Source organism: Oncorhynchus clarkii, chromosome 23, assembly GCF_045791955.1.
Source record: "Oncorhynchus clarkii lewisi isolate Uvic-CL-2024 chromosome 23, UVic_Ocla_1.0, whole genome shotgun sequence".
NCBI lineage: Eukaryota > Metazoa > Chordata > Actinopteri > Salmoniformes > Salmonidae > Oncorhynchus > Oncorhynchus clarkii.
In genome coordinates this window covers 5,125,711-5,147,005 of record NC_092169.1, presented here as the reverse complement: position 1 = coordinate 5,147,005, position 21,295 = coordinate 5,125,711, and the positions used below count along the sequence as shown (strand labels likewise).

The window sequence follows — 21,295 nt, the reverse complement described above, 5'->3', positions numbered from 1 at the left end:
ACATCATCAGAAGTGTTCACTAAATTTGAGGGCTGAGGGGAGAGGGTGCGTCTTTTAAGTGTTTGGAATCCAGACAGGATCCCCCATTATAATTAATGGAAAAATGTCGATCTTCGTGGTCAATCCTCATGAAAAAAACAAATCAATGAGAAGACAATCATGGTACTAATAATTGCTTCTAATACACCAGATGTTTGTCCTTGAACCAATGATGTTTTTATCGCACACAGAAGAAGTTATAAGGATACATTTAGTTGCTAATGGCAGCCTGCAGTACTCTGGTCGGCCTTCAATTTGAGTTACTAGCTGCATTTCAAACTCAAAGTAGACAGCCCTTGGCCCTTTTTATTTTTTATTTTATTTCACCTTTAACCAGGTAGGCTAGTTGAGAACAAGTTGTCATTTACAACTGCAACCTGGCCAAGATAAAGCAAAGCAGTGTGACACAAACAACAGCACAGAGTTACACATGGAATAAACAAACATACAGTCAATAACACAATAGAAAAGTCTATATACAGTGTGTACACATGAGGTAGGATAAGGGAGGTTAGGCAATAAATAGGCCATAGTGGCGAAATAATTACAATATAGCAATTAAACACTGGATTCATAGATTTGCAGAAGATGAGTGTGCAAGTAGAGAAACTGGGGTACAAAGGAGCAAAATAAATAAATAGCAGTATGGGGATGAGGTAGTTGAATGGGCTATTTACAGATGGGCTATGTACAGGTGCAGTGATCTGTGAGCTGCTCTGGCAGCTGGTGCTTAAAGTTAGTGAGGGAGATATGAGTTTCCAGCTTCTGTAATTTATGCAGTTCGTTCCAGTAATTGGCAGCAGAGAGCTGGAAGGAAAGGCAGCCAATGGAGGAATTGGTTTTGGGGTGACCAGTGAAATATACCTTCTGGAGCGCGTGCTACGGGTGGGTGCTGCTATTGTGAACAGTGAGCTGAGATAAGGCGGGGCTTTACCTAGCAAAGACTTATGGATGACCTGGAGCCAGTGGGTTTGGCGACGAATATGAAGCGAGGGTCTGCCAATGAGAGCATACAGGTCGCAGTGGTGGGTAGTATATGGGGCTTTGGTGACAAAACGGATGGCACTGTGATAGGCTGCATCCAATTTGCTGAGTAGAGTGTTGGAGGCTATTTTTTAAATGACATTGCCGAAGTCAAGAATCGGTAGGATAGTCAGTTTTACGAGGGTATGTTTGGCAGCATGAGTAAAGGATGCTTTGTTACGAAATAGGAAGCCGATTCTAGATTTAATTTGGATTGGAGATGCTTAATATGAGTCTGGAAGGAGAGTTTACAGTCTAACCAGACACCTAGGTATTTGTAGATGTCCACGTATTCTAAGTCAGAACCGTCCAGAATAGTGATGCTGGACGGGCGAGCAGGTGTGGGCAGCGATCGGTTGAAGAGCATGCATTTAGTTTTACTTGCATTTAATAGCAGTTGGAGGCCACAGAAGGAGAGTTGTATGGCATTGAAGCTTGTCTGGAGGATAGTTAACAAACTGGCCAAAGAAGGGCCAGAAGTATACAGAATGGTGTTGTCTGCACAGAGGTGGATCAGAGAATCACCAGCAGCAAGAGCAACATCATTGATGTATACAGCGAAAAGAGTCGGTCCGAGAATTGAACCCTGTGGCACCCCCATAGAGACTGCCAGAGGTCCGGACAACAGGCCCTCCGATTTGACACACTGAACTCTGTCTGAGAAGTAGTTGGTGAACCAGGCGAGGCAGTCATTTGAGAAACCAAGGCTGTATGACTGCCGATAAGAATGTGGTGATTGACAGAGTTGAAAGCTTTGGCCAGGTCGATGATTATCGTGGATTTATCGGTGGTGACAGTGTTTCCTAGCCTCAGTGCAGTGGGCATCTGGGTGCTCTTATTCTCCATGGACTTTACAGTGTCCCAGAACTTTTTAGAGTTTGTGCTACAGGATGCAAATTTCTGTTTGAAAAAGCTAGCCTTTGCTTTCCTAACTGCCTGTGTATATTGGTTCCCAACTTCCCTGAAAAGTTGCATATCGCGGGGGCTATTCAGTGCCAATGCAGAACGCCACAGGATGTTTTTGTGCTGGTCAAGGGCAGTCAGGTCTGGAGTGAACCAAGGGCTATATCTGTTCCTGACTCTACATTTTCTGAATGGGGCATGCTTATTTAAGATTGTGAGGAAAGCACTTTTAAAGAATAACCAGGCATCCTCTACTGTCGGAATGAGGTCAATATCCTTCCAGGATACCCGGGCCAGGTCGATTAGAAAGGCCTGCTCGCTGAAGTATTTTAGGGAGCGTTTGACAGTGATGAGGGGTGGTCGTTTGACCACAGACCCATTACAGACGCAGGCAATGAGGCAGTGATCGCTGAGAGGTGTATTTGGAGGGCAGGTTGGTTATGATGATATCTATGCGAGTGCCCGTGTTTACGGATTTGGGGTTGTACCTGGTAGGTTCATTGATCATTTGTGTGAGATTGAGGGCATCAAGCATAGATTGTAGGATGACCAGAGTGTTAAGCATGTCCCAGCTTAGGTCACCTAATAGCACTAGCTCTGAATATAAATGGGGGGCAATTAATTCACATATGGTGTCCAGGGCACAGCTGGAAAAACATCGAAACAAGGCAATAATCACTAACCAAAACAGCAATGGACAAGGCATATTGACATTAGGGAGAGGCATGCGTAGCCGAGTGATCATAGGGGTTCAGTGAGTAGCTCAGCGGGTGATTCAGACAGCTAGCGGGCCGTGGCTAGCAAGCTAGCAGAAGTGCCTTAGAGGGATATCACGATGGAAGAAGTCTGTTGAAGCCCCCTCGTGCTGTTACGTCGGCAGACCAGTCGTGATGGATCAGCAGGGCTCCGTGTGGTAAAAGGGTCCAGGCCAATTGACAAAATAGGTATAGTGGCCAAAGAATTGGTCCGATGGGCCTCTTCAGCTAACAGTCCGATAATCTCTAGACAGCTAGCAGGCTAGCAAATGGGCATTCAGGGAACGTCGTGACGGAGGAGCCATTTGAAAAAAACCCTCTGGCATATTACATCAGTAGTCCAGTCGTGATGGATCGGCGATGCTCCGTGTCGGCAGTAAAAGGTGTCCAGGCCAATTGGCAAAATAGGTATTGTAGCCCAAGGAGTGGCTGATGGACCTCTTCGGCTAGCCGGAGATGGGCCTAGCAAAGGCTAGCTCTAGGCTAATTGGTTATTTGCTATCGGGACAGAGACGTTAGCCAGGAGTGGCCACTCGGATAGCAACTAGCTAGCTGCGATGATCCAGGTGAGAAAGTTCAGAGCTTGTGGTAGGAATTCAGAGATATGGAGAAAAATAAGTCGGATTTGCTCTGGTTTGAATCGTGCTGTGCAGACTGGCTAGAGTTGTCCGGGCTAAAGGTTAGCTGATGACTGCTAGCAGTGGCTAGCTGACTACTAGCTAGTAGCTAGTTAGCTGGCTAGCTTCTGTTGGGGGTTCCGGTTAAAAAGTAAAGAAAATAGCGGATCCATACCACATTGGGTAAGGCGGATTGCAGGAGAGTATGTTGAAGTTGAGGTTAAGAAAAATATAAAAAAATACATGGGAAGAAAAAATATATACAAATAAATATACACGGGACATGGCAAGACGAAGACAAAGACGTCTGACTGCTACGCCATCTTGGAAACATCACGCCCTAAACCCTCAGTCCTTAGAATGACGTTTTACATCGTCACATCCGAGTGTATATTAAATGTCCCTTGCCCAAGCGAGGGAGAGCGATGATCGGAGAGGCAACGTCCTTGGTGGAAATCTTCAAGTTGAGCTTAAAAACAACCAACCTAAAGCTATTAAATGTACCAAGTAAGCTAACGTATCTAGCTAGCACTCCTGACAGGTAGCTAGCTACAGTTACCCATAGCTGGCTAGCTAGTTTTATAGTTTGGTAATTTATTCCAATGCATTTCAGAATTACTACAAATATATTTATGTATCTATCTAACGTTTTATAGGCTCCTCACTACGAGACTAAGCCAATTTGCCAACGCTAAAATCAATGTATATACACTACCGTTCAAAAGTTTGGGGTCACTTAGAAATGTCCTTGTTTTTGAACGAAAAGCTATTTTTTTGTCCATTAAAATAACATCAAATTGATCAGAAATACAGTGTAGGCATTGTTAATGTTGTAAATGACTATTGTAGCTGGAAACAGCAAATGTTTATGGAATATCAACATACATAGTTCCATTATCAGCAACCATCACTCCTGTGTTCCAATGGCACTTTGTGTTAGCTAATCCAAGTTTATAATTTTAAAAGGCTAATTGATCATTAGAAACCCCTTTTGCAATTATGTTAGCACAGCTGAAAACTGTTGTCCTGATTAAAGAAGCAATGAAACTAGCCTTCTTTAGACTAGTTGAGTATCTGGAGCAACAGCATTTGTGGGTTTGATTACAGACTCAAAATGGCCAGAAACAAAGCACTTTCTTCTGAAATTCGTCAGTCTATTCTTGTTCTGAGAAATGAAGGCTATTCCATGTAAGAAATTGCCAGGAAACTGAAGATCTCGTACAACGCTGTGTACTACTCCCTTCACAGAACAGCACAAACTTGCTCTAACCAGAATAGAAAGAGGAGTGGGAGGCCCCAGTGCACAACTGAGCAAGAGGACAAGTACATTAGAGTGTTTAGTTTGAGAAACAGATGCCTCACAAGTCCTCAGCTGGCAGCTTCCTTAAATAGTACCCGCAAAAACACAAGTCTCAACGTCAACAGTGAAGAGGCGACTCCGGGATGCTGGCCTTCTAGGCAGAGTTGCAAAGAAAAAGCCATATCTCAGACTGGCCAATAAAAATAAATGATTAAGATGGGCAAAAGAACACAGACACTGGACAGAGGAACTCTGCCTAGAAGGCCAGCAACCTACAGTTGAAGTCGGAAGTTTACATAAACTTAGGTTGGAGTCATTAAAACTCCTTTTTCCACCACTCCAAAAATGTCTTGTTAACAAACTATAGTTTTGGCAAGTCGGTTAGGAAATCTACTGTGTGCATGACACAAGTAAGTTTTACAACAATTGTTTACAGACAGATTATTTCACTTATAATTCACTGTATCACAATTCCAGTGAGTCAGAAGTTTACATACACTAAGTTGACTGTGCCTTTAAACAACTTGGACAATTCCAGTAAATGATGTCATGGTTTTAGAATCTTCTTATAGGCTAATTTACATAATTTGAGTCAATTGGAGGTGTACCTGTGGATGTATTTCAAGGCCTACCTTCAAACTCAGTGCCTCTTTGCTTGACATCATGGGAAAATCAGCCGAAGAACACCATCCCAACCGTGAATCACGGGGGTGGCAGCATCATGTTGTGGGGGTGCTTTGCTGCAGGAAGGACTGGTGTACTTTACAAAATAGATGGAATCATGAGGAGGAGATTTATGTGGATATATTGAAGCAACATCTCAAGACATCAGTCAGGAAGTTAAAGCTCGGTCGCAAATGGGTCTTCCAAATGGACAATGACCCCAAGCATACTTCCAATGTTGTGGCAAAATGGCTAAAGGACAACAAAATCAAGGTATTGGAATGGCCATCACAAAGCCCTGACCTCAATCCTATAGAACATTTGTGGGCAGAACTGAAAATGTGTCTGCGAGCAAGGAGGCCTACAAACCTGACTCAGTTACACCAGTTCTGTCAGGAGGAATGGGCCAAAATTCACCCAAGTTATTGTGGGAAGCTTGTGGAAGGTTACCTGAAACATTTGACCCAAGTTAAACAATTTAAAGGCAATGCTACCAAATACTAATTGAGTGTATGTAAACTTCTGACCCACTGGGAATGTGATGAAAGAAATGAAAGCTGGAATAAATCATTCTCTCTATTATTATTCTGACATTTTACATTCTTAAAATAAAGTGGTAATCCTAACTGACCTAAGACAGGGAATTTTTACTAGGATTAAATGTCAGGAATTGTGAAAAGCTGAGTTTAAATGTAATTGGCTAAGGTGTATGTAAACGTCCAACTTCAACTGTATGTAGATATTCCTTTAAAAATCAGCCATTTACAGCTACAATAGTCATTTAAAACATTAACAATATCGACACAGTATTTCTGATCAATTTAATGTTATTTTAATGGACAATTTATTTATTTTTCTTTCAAAAACAAGGACATTTCTAAGTGACCCCAATATTTTTTTAGCAAGCTAGCTTCATACTTTTTTTCTGACATGCTGAAATTGCAGCCTTGTTGATTACATTTGACACTTCACACCCACCAGAGTTTACATGTGACAACAGTTTGCATTGAATTGTGGGTAATATCAACCCCGCAAGTGACCAAAGTTGTTCAATCACTCCCGCGATTTCTAAATTGAGGGCCGAGGGAGCAACGTTAGTGAATTGGACTTCCACTTAAGATGGCAATCAAACTTCATCCGGTTTCGACGGGGATTCCCTCGAGGGAAAGTGGATAGCGCAAGGGCTGAGGGGGTGTTTGGACTGCAGCCACTCAATGAGAAGCAGCACTGAGCTAGCCTGCAACGTCACTTCCTGGATTAGCTCCATCTGTGCGAGTTCTGTCTCCATTAGACACCCTCTGGACAGTTTTAATTTGGCTTCAATGTGCTATTGAGTCTTCACCTAAAAATGAATGGTGTCATGTGATCAGTGGCTTTGTCCATTCATATACAGTCATTGACACACACACACACTGCCAGACACAGCTGTTGACGCTGAACAATTTATGGTGATAATCTTCTTGCTCTCTTCACAAAATCTCAATGAGCCATGTATCCTTCCCCACTATCCCACAACCGCCAAAGTTGGAAACATTCCAAAACATTAAGGAACTTCCACCGTGTCCCCGTTTGCTTATCTCCCCTCCCCTTTGGATCATGCCTCCACCATCTTGTCATCTCCTCACAAAATATGACCCTCTCTGATTGGTTTTTGTATGTTCTCATGTATCTAACCTCTTGCCAGCAGAGAACTATTTGAGCGAAGAGGCCAATTTGTGACCTCACTTGTTCCTCCAGACCATTAGGGGAGGTAATGGCGTGTAACAGGAAAGTCTTATTGGACTACAGCAAATCACTTTTATGTCATGGGCCATTTAGTAAGATGAAGGTTGCAAGGCCTTCACAAACTTGTTGTCTTTTAGGTACATTTTGAATGAGCATTGAGAAACCATCTTAAAACTGAATGACGATTAGAGATAAAAAAGGCCTCTAACCACTTTGATAACTTTTGAAGAAAATAAAAAAAGTCAGGTGGGCCCCACCAAATTCATACAATGAAATGGCATGGGAGGCACTGGTCTCTTAAAGAGGTAAACGTTTCTATTTCCCAGCTTGTAGATGTAGAAATGATGGTAGCCTATATACGCTACTCAATGCTATCTAGGCATATATGTAAATTGGAAAACAAACAATGTATCTATTATCAGGTCAACAATAACTACTGGTTTAGAAAAGAACATTAAAGATAGTGTAATCTGCAATAAAAATGTATGTAGGCCATTCATATCTCCTACACTGAATCAAGCACACTGCAGCTGCAACACCAATTGCTTGCAATTTCTAACAACCCCGTTTTTAAGTAAGGTGTTGACTATAGTGCTTTCATCTTGCTAATAAGCTTACCAGCAGAGTTTTCTATCATGTAGCTTCTGTGTCACTACAGCAGGTCAGTAATAACATGTATATGTTGTCTTTGTTATGATTGTCATGACAGAAGCTTCATACATAGGGCATTAAATTGTTTAGGTAGGACAGTTATATTCTTCCCATTTTAGGTGAATTGTTTTTATTGAGCAACAACAAGTCAAGTGGCCTATGCAAGAGCTCTGAAAGGCAATCTCTTGCTCGGCGTGTCTAGTGGTGCGTTGCCCTTTTAAAAAAGCTCCATCTTTCCATTCGCTTGGTGACGTCAGGACAGTGAAGGACTCTAGCCTATCCTCTCTAAACAATCAAGGCAATGGTCCTGACTGAGTCGCGGCTTACGAGTGAGACTTTTTCACTGCAAAAGCCAGGGAAAAACACTCCACGTTGAAATGAACCAGAAGCCAGCAGTCGCTATGGATTAAAACGGAAACTTTTACGATGGCTGTTAATGTGAAAAAGTAGGCAAAACATCAGCAGACCTTCAGCAAGCAACTAGATGCACGAGCCTTGCTAGTATGAGCGAGCAGAGCGGTCACAAACCTGGCTGCAGTATTTTCCTCTGTATTTTAACCGAATCAGCCTCCTTAAACCTTTAACGACTTGTGTTACTTTAAATTTTAAAACAGTCAAAGTCCGGTACACTTTTGATTCTGAAAGAGTTATGGCGGGGAAGGTGACAGCAGGCTCGGGAATACTGCTCGTGACAGCCAACGTTGGATCGCTCTTTGAAGATGTGAGTTGCTGCGCCTGCGACAGCTTGAAACATGGTGTCTGCTGCACTATTTCTTTGTAACTAATGTGAATGTTGTCCTCATTTGTTGATTACAATGTATTCAACAATGCCGCTTTCAATTTGTCTTCCCTGGGCCCTCGATATGTCAGGTAGTCTTTATTATAGCGTCGTAAGTAACCTACCTTACTTCACGTATGAGCACAACCACAGCGTGGGCCTCTTTAGCCATCAAGATTGATCATGTTTGTAGCCTCTATCATTGCAGTAACAGTGATTTGGGGAAACCACGATTTGTTCATTCTGTCTTGCAGCTTGCTGTAAAACGGTAGAAGTAGTCTACCATCATGGCCTAGACTACTTGAAAACATTATTGTGACATAGCTAAGGAGTGGAGGCGGAGATTTAGCGTGCCTGTTTTGACTTTCACCTAGGGGCTTTAAATTCTCATAGAAGTCCACTATTTTGTAAAAAAAAATATATATATATATATATATATATATATATATATATATATATATATTTAATACAGATATATATATATATATATATTTAATACAGATATAGGTCTGTTTTTTGTTGTTGTAAATGTTTCTCCATAGATAATACATTTTTCTCATGCATTCAGATGGGCAACATATACATTGCCTTCAAAGTATTCACACCCATTTTTAGTTTTTCCAAATTGTTACAGTCTGAATTAAAAATGTATTAAATTTATATTTTGTGTCACTGGTCTACACACAATAACCCATAATGTCAAATAATGAAGTTTTTAGAAGTGTTCACAAATGAATTAAATGAAAAGCTTAGATGTCTTGAGTCAATAACTATTCAACCCCTTTTGTTAAGACAAACCTAAATACCTTCAGGAGTAAAATTGTGCTTAACAAATCACATAAGTGTGCAATAATAGTATCTAACATTCGTTTTTTAATGACTACCTCATCTGTAGCCCACACATATAATGTAAGGTTCTTCAGTCGAGCAGTGATTTTAAAACACAGGTTTAACCACAAAGACCAGGGAGGTTTTCCAATACCTTGCAAAAACGGCACCTATTGGTAGATGGGTAAAAATAATTAAAGCATTGAATATCCCTTTTAGCATGGTGAAGTTGTTATTAATTACACTTTGGATGGTGTATCAATACACCCAGTCACTACAAAGATACAGGCATCCTTCCTAACTCGGTTGCCGGTGAAGAAGGAAACCGCTCGGGGATTTCACCATGAGGCCAATAGTGACCTTGAAATAGAGTTTAATATCTGTGATAGGAGAGACCTGAAAATAGATCAACAACATTATAGTTACTCCACAATAAAATAATTCCAACATATGCATCCTGTTTGCAAAAAATGTGGCAAAGAAATTAACTTGAATACAAAGCGTTATGTTTGGGGCAAATCCAACACATCGCAGAGTACCACTTCATAGGACTAGTTTATACTTGTTCAGTCTGCTTTCCAACAGACACTGGGAGACAAATCACCTTTCAGCAGGCTAATAACCTAAAACACAAGGAGAAATATACACTGGAGTAAGTTACCAAGAAGACATTGAATGTTCCTGAGGGAATGTTCCTGAGTTTTGAATTAAATCGTCTTGAAAATCTTTAAAAAGACTTAAATGGCTGTCTAGCAATGATCAACAACCAACTTGACAGAGCTTGAAGAATTAAAACAATGAATAAAGTGCAAATATTGTACAATCCAGGTGTGCAAAGCTCTTGGACTTACCCAGAAAGATTCACAGCTGTAATTGCTGCCAAAGGAGATTCTAACATATTGACTCAGGGGTGTGAATACCTATATAAATTACATTTCTGTGTTTCATTTTCAATACATTTGCAAATACATTTGTCCAACAGAGCTGTTGCCAAAGAATTGAATGTTAATTTCTCTACCATAAGCTGCCTCCAACATCGTTTTTGAGAATACAACCGCAGACCACGTGTAACTGCAGAATTGTTTGAGACCAGCCACCCAGACAGCTGATGAAACAGTGGGTTTGCAGAACCAAATAGTTTATGACAGTTTGTAGAAATTGTCTCAGGGAATTTCATCTGCTTGCCATTCTCACCAGGGTCTTGACTTGACTGCAGTTCGGTGTCGTAACCGACTTCAGTGGGCAAATGTTCACCTTCGATGGCCGCTGGCATGTCAAATAAGTGTGCTCTTCACGGATGAATCCCGGTTTCAACTGTACCGGGCATATGGCTTCGTGTGGGTGTGCGGTTTGCTGATGTCAATGTTGTGAACAGAGTGCCCCATGGTGGGGTTATGGTATGGGCAGGCATAAGCTATGGACAATGAACACACACATTATCAACACATTATCAAGGACATTTTGAATGCACAGAGATACTGTGACGAGATCCTGAGGCCCATTGACGTGCCATTCATGCGCCGCCATCACCTCCTCTTTCAACATAACGCATGGCCCCATGTCGCAAGGATCTGTAAAATATTTGGAAGCTGATAATGTCCCAGTTCTTCCATGGCCTGCATACTCAACAGACATGTCACCTGTTGAACATGTTTGGGATGCTCTGGATCAATGTGTACGACAGCGTGTTCCAGTTCAAGCCAATATCCAGCAACTTTGCACAGCCGTTGAAGAGGAGTGGGACAACATTCGACAGGCCACAATCAACAGCCTGATCAACTCTATGCGAGGGAGATGTGTTGTGCTGCATGAGTAAAATTGTCACACCAGATACTGACTGGTTTTCTGAGCCACTCCCCTACTTTTTTATAATTTTTTGAAGGAATCTGACCAACGGATGCATAGCTGTATTCTCAGTCATGTGAAATCCATAGATTACAGCCTAATGCATTTATTTATATTGACTGATTTCATTATATGAAATTGTTACGTTTTACATTTGTTGTTCATTTTTATATTTCTTCCATTTTGAATTCCGGCTGTAACACCACAAAATGTGGAATATGTCAAGGGCTATGAATACTTTCTGAAGGCACTGTATCTGCTATTCTGTATGGGTCCAGTGAGAAGGATTTGGAATCCTTTTCTTGACAGGTATAGCCTGCAGGCAAATCATAGTAATGATGTACAAAGTGAAACCGACATGTTGTTGGAGTAGACTGTAGATTATTTGAATTCGAGTTTTGTTGAAGTTTCTCATGCTGTGTTCAATAAACCGGTTTCTATCCTAGTTCCCTTCTAATAGCTGCTGGTTCATCATTTTCACCACCATTTGATGATCATAGAGGCATATTTGGCAAACGACTTGTTGTTATGGTCTTTGCTTCGGCTGCTCCTACAACTTCAGCATCCAGTATAATTTTTGATAACACTTTTTACATTACCATGTTCTTATTACTGTGTATTTCCTTTTAGTAAATTGCAATAGCTATGGAGTACCCTAAGTGCAGTGCAATGACAATTGGATGGGTTGGAACAGAATTGCAAAGTAAGCCCAGTTAGGAATAAGAGCTGTATTTAAAAAAAATCTACTGGCATAATTACTGTGTTAATACTGACCTTTTTATATGAGCGCTTCATCTCCAAACACCTTGTATCACTTTCAGTGTTGTGTCAACATTTTTAAGAGCCTCTCTCCCTCTAAGGGTTTTTTCACTCTGGCTATTATTAGACTGCCTGTCATGACTGCTGAGTTATGGGTGACTTATGGATACTAGGCTATTGTTTTAAGAACATACTTTTAATGTGAGCCATAATGTACATTCAACTAGTAAACACTGGGCATGTTTTTAGTGGGCGTGCAGTTGTGTGCAGTGACATGGAAACGTTAAATGTTTTTCCAGACTCCAGACGTTGAATTTGGGCATTTGGATGGACTCTTTGACTGTAAGTTGTTCGTGCTGTTTAAAAAAAAATGACACACATGAAACAAATACAGGCTTTGTGTTGAGATCACAAGTTATGGTGTTTTGTGACCTATTTGGCAGAATTGTAACATTAGGGGATCAGCTGATGTTAAGGCGATACTGGTGTCAAAAGCGCACTCTTTTGAAATTTAGACGTATAAAATCCAGCGCCCTGCTTTTTTCCAACCCTGGTGACAGGATTGGTAATTTACCTGCCTTAGATCAGCTCGCTTGCGCTGAGGGGTGGAAATATTTGAGGTGTGTCCTTAATGTGTGCCAATTTCAAGCAGCGCTACTGGTGATATTTAAGACACACCAAAAGCTTGTCTTAGCAGTAACGTAATTGGTTATGGCATCGATTTTTACCAGCGGAGGCGCACGGTAGCCTAATTGGTATTGTTTTATTAAAATAGGAAAATCAGCAAAACTGTCAAGACATTCCTCTTTTTTTTATTATCTTTATTGGACACTATTTTTGTCCATGCAGCTTCTGTGAAAAGTTTGGACTCAGTAGGCCTAGGTACGATTCCCATTGAAAGAAAGGTGTCGGTGACTGTAGGAAGTATGTTCATTGATCATTTTGTAAAATAATAGCATCTTACACTTTCATCTGTTGGACCTAACTGTCAAATCGCAGGAATTCCGATTGCTGTCCTTGGTGCTGAATCCGGCCCGGGCCTAGTCTACACAAGAAAAGTAAAGTAGACCATCAATGTAGGGTGTTCCAGCAAGAGTGGACATCGAAATGTTTCTTTATTGAGCATCGCTGTCTTGAAAGACTACAACTTGTCCCGACACTTCCAGACGAAGCATGCAGAGAAATATAGGAATATGTCTTCTGAGCAGAGGGCAAGCGCATCGAAATAGTTGCTTTCTCAGTTGCAAAAGCATGGAATTGCAAGAGGTAGCTATGTACTGTCCAATAAAATTGCTGAACATAGCAAACCATTCGCTAATTCATGAATGAATACTTAATTGACTCCAGAAACAAGAAAGAGCTGTTTGAAAATGTTTCCCTGTCAAGATGAACAATGACACGGCGTGTTGAGGACATTGCAGAGAATATGGAACAACAGTTGAAAGACCAGGTAAAGGATTTCACATATTTCTCCTTGGCCCTGGATGAGGGCAGTGATGCACTTGACATGGCACAGTTGTTGATATTCTTACGAGGCATAACCCCAGACTTTGAAATTACAGAGGAGCTTGCTTCAGTGCAGTCAATGAAGATCACAACCACAGGGAAAGCTTTATTGGAGGAGGTTAATAAGAGTGTGGCAAGCTGGGACTGAGTTTTGAAAAGTTTATCCAGTGTGACCACTGATGGGTGCCCAAACTTGACAGGAAAAAACGTTGGCCTTTTGCAAAGGATGCAAGATCAAGTAGCTGAGCTGAACATAGATAGGGATGTTTTCCTGCATTGCATTATTGATCTGTAGGTGTTCTGTAAAGGTGTTCTGAAAATGAGCCATGTTGTGGATACAGTCACTAAAGTGGTGAACTTCCTAAGAGCAAAATCTTTAAACCACAGGCAGTTTGTCTCACCTTTTGAAGAGACAGAGTTGGGTCATGTAGATCTCCCCATCTACACAAACAAGAGATGGCTGAGTTTCGGAAAGGTGCTTAAAAGGGTGTGTGACCTGGAGTCGGAGATTGGTGAGTTTTTACAAGTGAAAGGAAAATATGTGGATTCCCCTCAACAGCAAGATAAAGAATGGTTGGCAGATTTTTGCCTTCACCGTGGACATCTTGGCCTCATGAATGAACTGAATTCCAAACTACAAGGGAAGGGCCTTTTTGCACATCAGATGTACAGCCTTGTCAAAGCCTTCAAGGGAAAATTACTCCTCCTGACCCGCCAAGTAGAAGCCAATTATCCCACACACCTTCTGACACTACTAGTCTGTTCCCTATCAGATGACCAGTGGGAGAAGTATACATCGCTTCTGTGTGTTCATTTTGAGGATTTCAAAGTGTTAGAAAATGACATGCTGTTGGTTTCCTCTCCTTTCACCTTCAATGTGGATAACACTCCCACTGACCTGCAACGTGAGCTTATCCATCTTCAGTCTGATGCAGTGATTGTTTTGAATAGTTCTCCAATGTCACTGACAAGGTTTAATGCATCTCTCGATGAACAGAACAAAGATTAGGAGTCATGCTCCGATGTTTGTACTGTTTGGGTCAACCTTTGTATGTGAACAGACATTTTCAGTGATGAAATATAACAAGTCAAGGCACAGATAATCTCTTACTGACTCACCTCTCAGCAGTCCTGCGCAAGGCGACATCAGAAACTATACCTGACTTCACTGCTCTAGTCAATGCCCATCAGAGGCTTCACTCCTCACACTGATTGAGTAGTTTAAATGGAATGTTGAGCTCTCTTTCTTGTGCTGAATTCAGTGTACTTTTCCCTCCGTGTAGTTCATTGCATGTTTAATAATGAAAATACCAATCAAAAGGAGAACATGGATGAGGTTAATTTCTGTGAATGTTAAATAAAAGTTAAATAGGTAGCATATCTGGATGTGATTTACAGTAGATATACCTGCCAACACAGTCATACACATGGCCCGCGATGGCTAGAATATATACTAATGTGGCCCTCCATGGAAAATAATTGCCCAGGCCTGGTGTAGATGTTGTTGACATTTGATTGGCTACATGTTTGTTATAACTAGGCCTATTGTAGGGTTAGTGTATACTTTTTAAAATAACTATATGGGCAATTCCACAGTAACGGATTTGCGTTGAGACTCAGATTTTTCACTTGAAATGTATGCCAAACAACCATTGATTTCAACGTTTAACAAACCATACAACTCTATGCACAAGGACTACATTAAACTATTTAGGCAGATTTATTTTTTACAAAGACACATTTGTTGGAGGAACTTTGCAGCTGCGAAGTTTGGTAACAGAATTTTGGTAAAATCTCTCAATTTGTGACCACGCTTCCAAAACTGTGTTAAAAATCTGCTCCGAATTAGGATTAAATATGTCTGCTGAAAGAATGGGATGTCGGCTATGACGTGACACCTTGAGTTTGAATTTTTTTACATTTTCGTTATTGTAAGTGAAGGGGATTTACTCTCAACAGAAATGCGGTAACAATTTCATCATGGGTCCCTGATCTGTACTACACAGAAATTGCAATTCTCACATTTCTATATGTATTGTGATTTGAGGGTCGAAACATATTGCTCACCATATGTCTGCTGCAGAGGAGCAAGAGAGAGCCATGAGAAAATTCATTTTGATCAGTCATGGAAATAAAAGTGCTGAAAACATATTACCTACCTAATTTGAAAAGAAGGGAAAATACTGGTATTTTGGTTTAGGTGAAGGCCAACTAATGCATAATATTGCGATATTGTCAAAATGATACAATATGATATTGTCAAGATAATACCCCGACTTCTAACTGTATCAACCCCCCCATTTATAGTGTACTCAACTCTAGTATGATCTGTGTACTGTACTGAACTATACTCTAGCATGCTATATACTACTGTTCTTTACTGTACTCAACTGGGATCGACTGTACTGCAATGTACTGATCTGAACTATCATACATTTTCTTTACTGTGCTCTATAGTACTGTCCAAGCTTGTGAAACATATGATTGGTTCAGATGATCCGGCCAAATGAAGGCCTGTCCAGACATCTGTGGTCCAGGTGTCTGTGCGTCTGCGGACTGACCAAATTTCAATGTCCACGGACGTCCGGTGCCGGTCAGTCCACAATGAGCAAGAGAATGGTTGCCTAAAGAAGTGTTAAACAAATTCAAATATATTTTAGATTTTAGATTCTTCAAAGTAGCCACCCTTTGCCTTGATGAAAGCTTTGCACACTCTTGGCCTTCTCTCAACCAGCTTCACATGGAATGCTTTTCCAACAGTCTTGAAGGAATTCCCACATGCTGAGCACTTGATGGCTGCTTTTCCTTTGCTCTGCGGTCCAACTCATCCCAAACCATCTCAATTTGGTTGAGGTCGGGATTGTGGATGCCGGTTCATCTGATGCAGCAATCCATCACTCTCCTTCTTGGTCCAACACTCTCCTTCTTACACAGCCTGGAGGTGTGTTGGGTCATTGTCCAGCTGAAAAATTATAGTCCCGCTAAGCGCAAACCAGAAGGGATGGCGTATCACTGCAGAATGCTGTGGTAGCCATGCTGGTTAAGTGTGTCTTGAATTAAATAAATACATCACAGACAGTGTTACCAGCAAAGCACCACCATAACATCAACTCCTCCATGCTTTACGGTGGGAAATACACATTTAGAGATTATCCGTTAAACCACACCGTGTCTCGCAAAGACGCGGTGGTTGGAACCAAAAATCTCCAATTTGGACTCCAGACCAAAGGACAAATTTCCACCGATCTAATGTCCATTGCTCGTGTTTCTTGGCCCAAGCAAGTCTCTTCTTCTTATTGGTGTCCTTTTAGTAGTGGGTTCTTTACAGCAATGGACCATGAAGGCCTGATTCACGCAGTGTCCTCTGAACAGTTGATGTTGAGATTAGAGGTCGACCGATTTATGATTTTTCAACGCCGATACCGATTATTGGAGGACCAAAGAAAGCCAATACCGATTAATCGGCCTATTTATTTGTAATAATGACAATTGCAACCATACTGAATGAACACTTATTTTAACTTAATATAAACAATTTAGCCTCGAATAAATAATGACATGTTCAATTTGGTTTAAATAATGCAAAAACAAAGTGTTGGAGAAGAAAGTAAAAGTGCAATATGTGCCATGTAAGAAAGCTAACACTTAAGTTCCTTGCTCAGAACATGAGAACATAGGAAAGCTGGTGGTTCCTTTTAACATGAGTCTTCAATATTCCCAGGTAAGACGTTTTAGGTTGTAGTTATTATAGGACTATTTCCCTCTATACCATTTGTATTTCATTAACCTTTGACTATTGGATGTTCTTATAGGCACTTTAGTATTGCCAGTGTAACAGTATAGCTTCCGCCCCTGTCCTCGCTCCTACCTGGGCAAGAACCGGGAACACAAAGACAACAGCCACCCTCGAAGCAGCGTTACCCATCGCTCCACAAAAGCCGTGGCCCGAACAACCACTCAAAGTTTCAGAGCGAGTGGCGTTTGAAACGCTATTAGCGCTCACCCCGCTAACTGGCTAGCCATTTCACATCGGTTACACCAGCCTAATCTCAGGAGTTGATAGGCTTGAAGTCATAAACAGCTTCTGGCAAACGCACGAAAGTGCTGTTTGAATGAATGCTTACGAGCCTGTTGCTGCCTACCATTGCTCAGTCAGACTGCTCTATCAAATCATAGACTTAGTTATAACACGATAACACACAGAAATACGAGCCTTAGGTCATTAATATGGCCGAATCCGGAAACAATCACCTCGAAAACAAGACGTTTATTCTTTCAGTGAAATACGGAACCGTTCCTGGTGGCATCCATAAGTCTAAATATTCCTGTTACATTGCACAACCTTCAATGTTATGTCATAATTACGTAAAATTCTGGCAAATTATGTGGCCCAAACTGTTGCATATACACTTACTCTGCGTGCAATGAACAGAAGAGAAGTGACACAATTTTACCTGGTTAATATTACCTGCTAACCTGGATTTCTTTTAGCTAATTATGCAGGTTTAAACATATATACTTCTGTGTATTGATTTTAAGAAAGGCATTGATGTTTATGGTTAGGTACACATTGGAGCAACGATACACACCGCATCGATTATATGCAGCGCAGGACACGCTAGATAAACTAATATCATCAACCATGTGTAGTTTTACTAGTGATTATGATTGATTGTTTTTTATAAGTTTAATGCTAGCTAGCAACTTACCTTGGCTTACTGCATTCGCGTAACAGGCAGTCTCCTCGTGGAGTGCAATGAGCGGCAGGTGGTTAGAGCGTTGGACTAGTTAACTGTAAGGTTGCAAGATTGAATCCCCCGAGCTGACAAGGTAAAAATCTGTCGTTCTGCCCCTGAAGGAGGCAATTAACCCACCGTTCGTTCCTAGGCCGTCATTGAAAATAAGAATGTGTTCTTAACTGACTTTCCTAGTTAAATAAAGATTAAATAAAGGTGTAATTATTATTATTTTTTTAATCGGCCAAGTCGGTGTCCAAAAATACCGATTTCCGATTGTTATGAAAACTTGAAATCAGCCCTAATTAATCGGCCATTCCGATTAATCGGTCAACCTCTAGTTGAGATGTCTGTTAATTGAACTCTACTGAACTTGTCCTCTGCAGCAGAGGTAACTGGTTCTTCCATTCCTGTAGCAGTCCTCATGAGTGCCAGGTTCATCATAGCGCTCGATGGTTTTTGCGACTGCACTTGAAGAAACTTTTAAAATTCTTGAAATGTTCCATATTGACTGACCTTCATATCTTAAGGTAATGATGGACTGACATTTCTCTTTGCTTATTTGAGCTGTTCTTGCTATAATATGGACTTGGTCTTTTACCAAATAGGGCTTTCTTCTGTATTCCACGCCTACCCTGTCACAACATAGTTGATTGGCTCAAACGCATTAAGAAGGAAAGAAATTCCACAAATGAACTTTTAAGAAGGCACACCTGTTAATTGAAATGCATTCCAGGTGACTACCTCATGAAGCTGGTTGAGAGAATACCAATAGTGTGCAAAGCTGTCTTCAAGGCAAAGGGTGGCTACTTTGAAGAATCTAAAATTTAGATTTGTTTAACTTTTTTTATGTTGGTTTCTATGTGATTTCATGCGTAAAATAATAAAAGATTTGAGCTAATCTAGGTTTATAATTCATCAGATGTGTTGCACCACTTAATCATTGATCCAGATTTAAAATTAACTGTTTTAAACTATGATTGGTGACCTGTTACACCAATATGAGGTATTTTATGAGTTGAAATGAAGTAACTAGCCTACTTGACAAATGAGGCCACAAATTGCTGTTCGTTGATAAGATAATAACAATGTAACGTTAGAACTACTGCATCTCCATTTTGAAAGGTTGTCATGGGTTGGCTGATTTGAAATAAAATCTGTTATTTGCCAGTACTAGAAATAACTAATTATTTAGCCAACATTAGCTACTGTAGCTAGCTAGTTTCTAAACCAAGCTAGCTAGCATACAATGTTATTTATTATTGTCATTACTTAACGTTTTTTAGCCATTATTTGCCCGCTAGCCACCTGATCATGGCACGCCAAAGCAGTTCAGATTTCTGGGCTGATGGAAGTATTTTGTAACGTACTGGAGGATAAAAAGACAGACAACACGACCGTCAAAAAGAAGACCGACACCTGGGCCATTTTATGCAACAAATATAATAGATCAACACAGAATTTAAAGAGAAGAGGGACCCAAATCAGATGAAACAGTGCTGGAAAAAAATGACAAGCGAAAGCCAAAAACGATGCGGCAGAGGAGAAGCATGGGCTATTTCTGACCGGAGCCGGAGGGGGGCCTCCGTCCAAGGGAATTGATCCTATCACCCAGAATAGATGCGAGATTTCCCAGCAGTTTGCTCCTCTCTATAACCCCTATGACGATGACCGACAACTTGACCCACCATTATTTAGTAAGCATAAATAACTGGTAAATATCAATGCCTATAATGCACGTTAAAACTAATGTTAATGCTACTTCACTACAATGTTATCAGGCCCTTTACAGCATGTTGCTTAACATCATAATTCGTACCAAGGCTGGGCATATCATAAGCCCCAATTCAATTGTTTACAAAATGGGCACGTAAATAGCCAACTGATAATTAGTTAATTATCAGAAAACTCAACATGATTCAACTTGTCTAATTATTCCCTTAGGAATTAGTTTTGGTCTCTCCACAGTAAATATTATCAGTTAAACCACCTCAGTTTAGAATTTAATCTCCAATCTACATTTATATATTTTTAATTCATTGAGCAACAGGCTTAAATTTAATCTAGGTTTAACGTGAAAACTAAATTTAGATTAGAGGAAGGATTTTTTGCTACATTTCAGGCTTCAAACATAAAGATATAAAACTGTTTTTTTGTGAAGAATCAACAACAAGTGGGACACAATCATGAAGTGGAACAACATTTATTGGATATTTCAAACTTTTTTAACAAATCAAAAACTGAAAAATTGGGCGTGCAAAATTATTCAGCCCCCCTAAGTTAATACTTTGTAGCGCCACCTTTTGCTGCGATTACAGCTGTAAGTCGCTTGGGGTATATGTCTATCAGTTTTGCACATCGAGAGACTGAATTTTTTTCCCATTCCTCCTTGCAAAACAGCTCGAGCTCAGTGAGGTTGGATGGAGAGCATTTGTGAACAGCAGTTTTCAGTTCTTTCCACAGATTCTCGATTGGATTCAGGTCTGGACTTTGACTTGGCCATTCTAACACCTGGATATGTTTATTTTTGAACCATTCCATTGTACATTTTGCTTTATGTTTTGGATCATTGTCTTGTTGGAAGACAAATCTTCGTCCCAGTCTCAGGTCTTTTGCAGACTCCATCAGGTTTTCTTCCAGAATGGTCCTGTATTTGGCTCCATCCATCTTCCCATCAATTTTAACCATCTTCCCTGTCCCTGCTGAAGAAAAGTAGGCCCAAACCATGATGCTGCCACCACCATGTTTGACAGTGGGGATGGTGTGTTCAGGGTGATGAGCTGTGTTGCTTTTACGCCAAACATAACGTTTTGCATTGTTGCCAAAAAGTTCCATTTTGGTCTCATCTGACCAGAGCACCTTCTTCCACATGTTTGGTGTGTCTCCCAGGTGGCTTGTGGCAAACTTTTTAAAACAACACTTTTTATGGATATCTTTAAGAAATGGCTTTCTTCTTGCCACTCTTCCATAAAGGCCAGATTTGTGCAATATACGACTGATTGTTGTCCTATGGACAGAGTCTCCCACCTCAGCTGTAGATCTCTGCAGTTCATCCAGAGTGATCATGGGCCTCTTGGCTGCATCTCTGATCAGTCTTCTCCTTGTATGAGCTGAAAGTTTGAGGGACGGCCAGGTCTTGGTAGATTTGCAGTGGTCTGATACTCCTT

General features: G+C 40.8%; 1 protein-coding gene across 2 annotated transcripts in view; it reads left to right on the top strand.

The window, feature by feature from the left end:
* The first annotated feature begins 7,918 nt into the window (after positions 1 to 7,918).
* The window catches only part of LOC139381922 (inositol polyphosphate-5-phosphatase A-like), a 181,753-nt gene continuing 168,376 nt past the window's right edge, over positions 7,919 to 21,295 (top strand). Inside the window, exon 1 of one of the 2 annotated variants that reach the window (XM_071125783.1) lies at positions 7,919 to 8,397. In XM_071125783.1, the coding sequence (XP_070981884.1) occupies positions 8,326 to 8,397 (72 nt within the window). In that variant the 5' untranslated portion in view covers positions 7,919 to 8,325. The remainder of the gene's footprint in view (positions 8,398 to 21,295) is intronic. The other variant, XM_071125784.1, reaches the window with a different exon arrangement.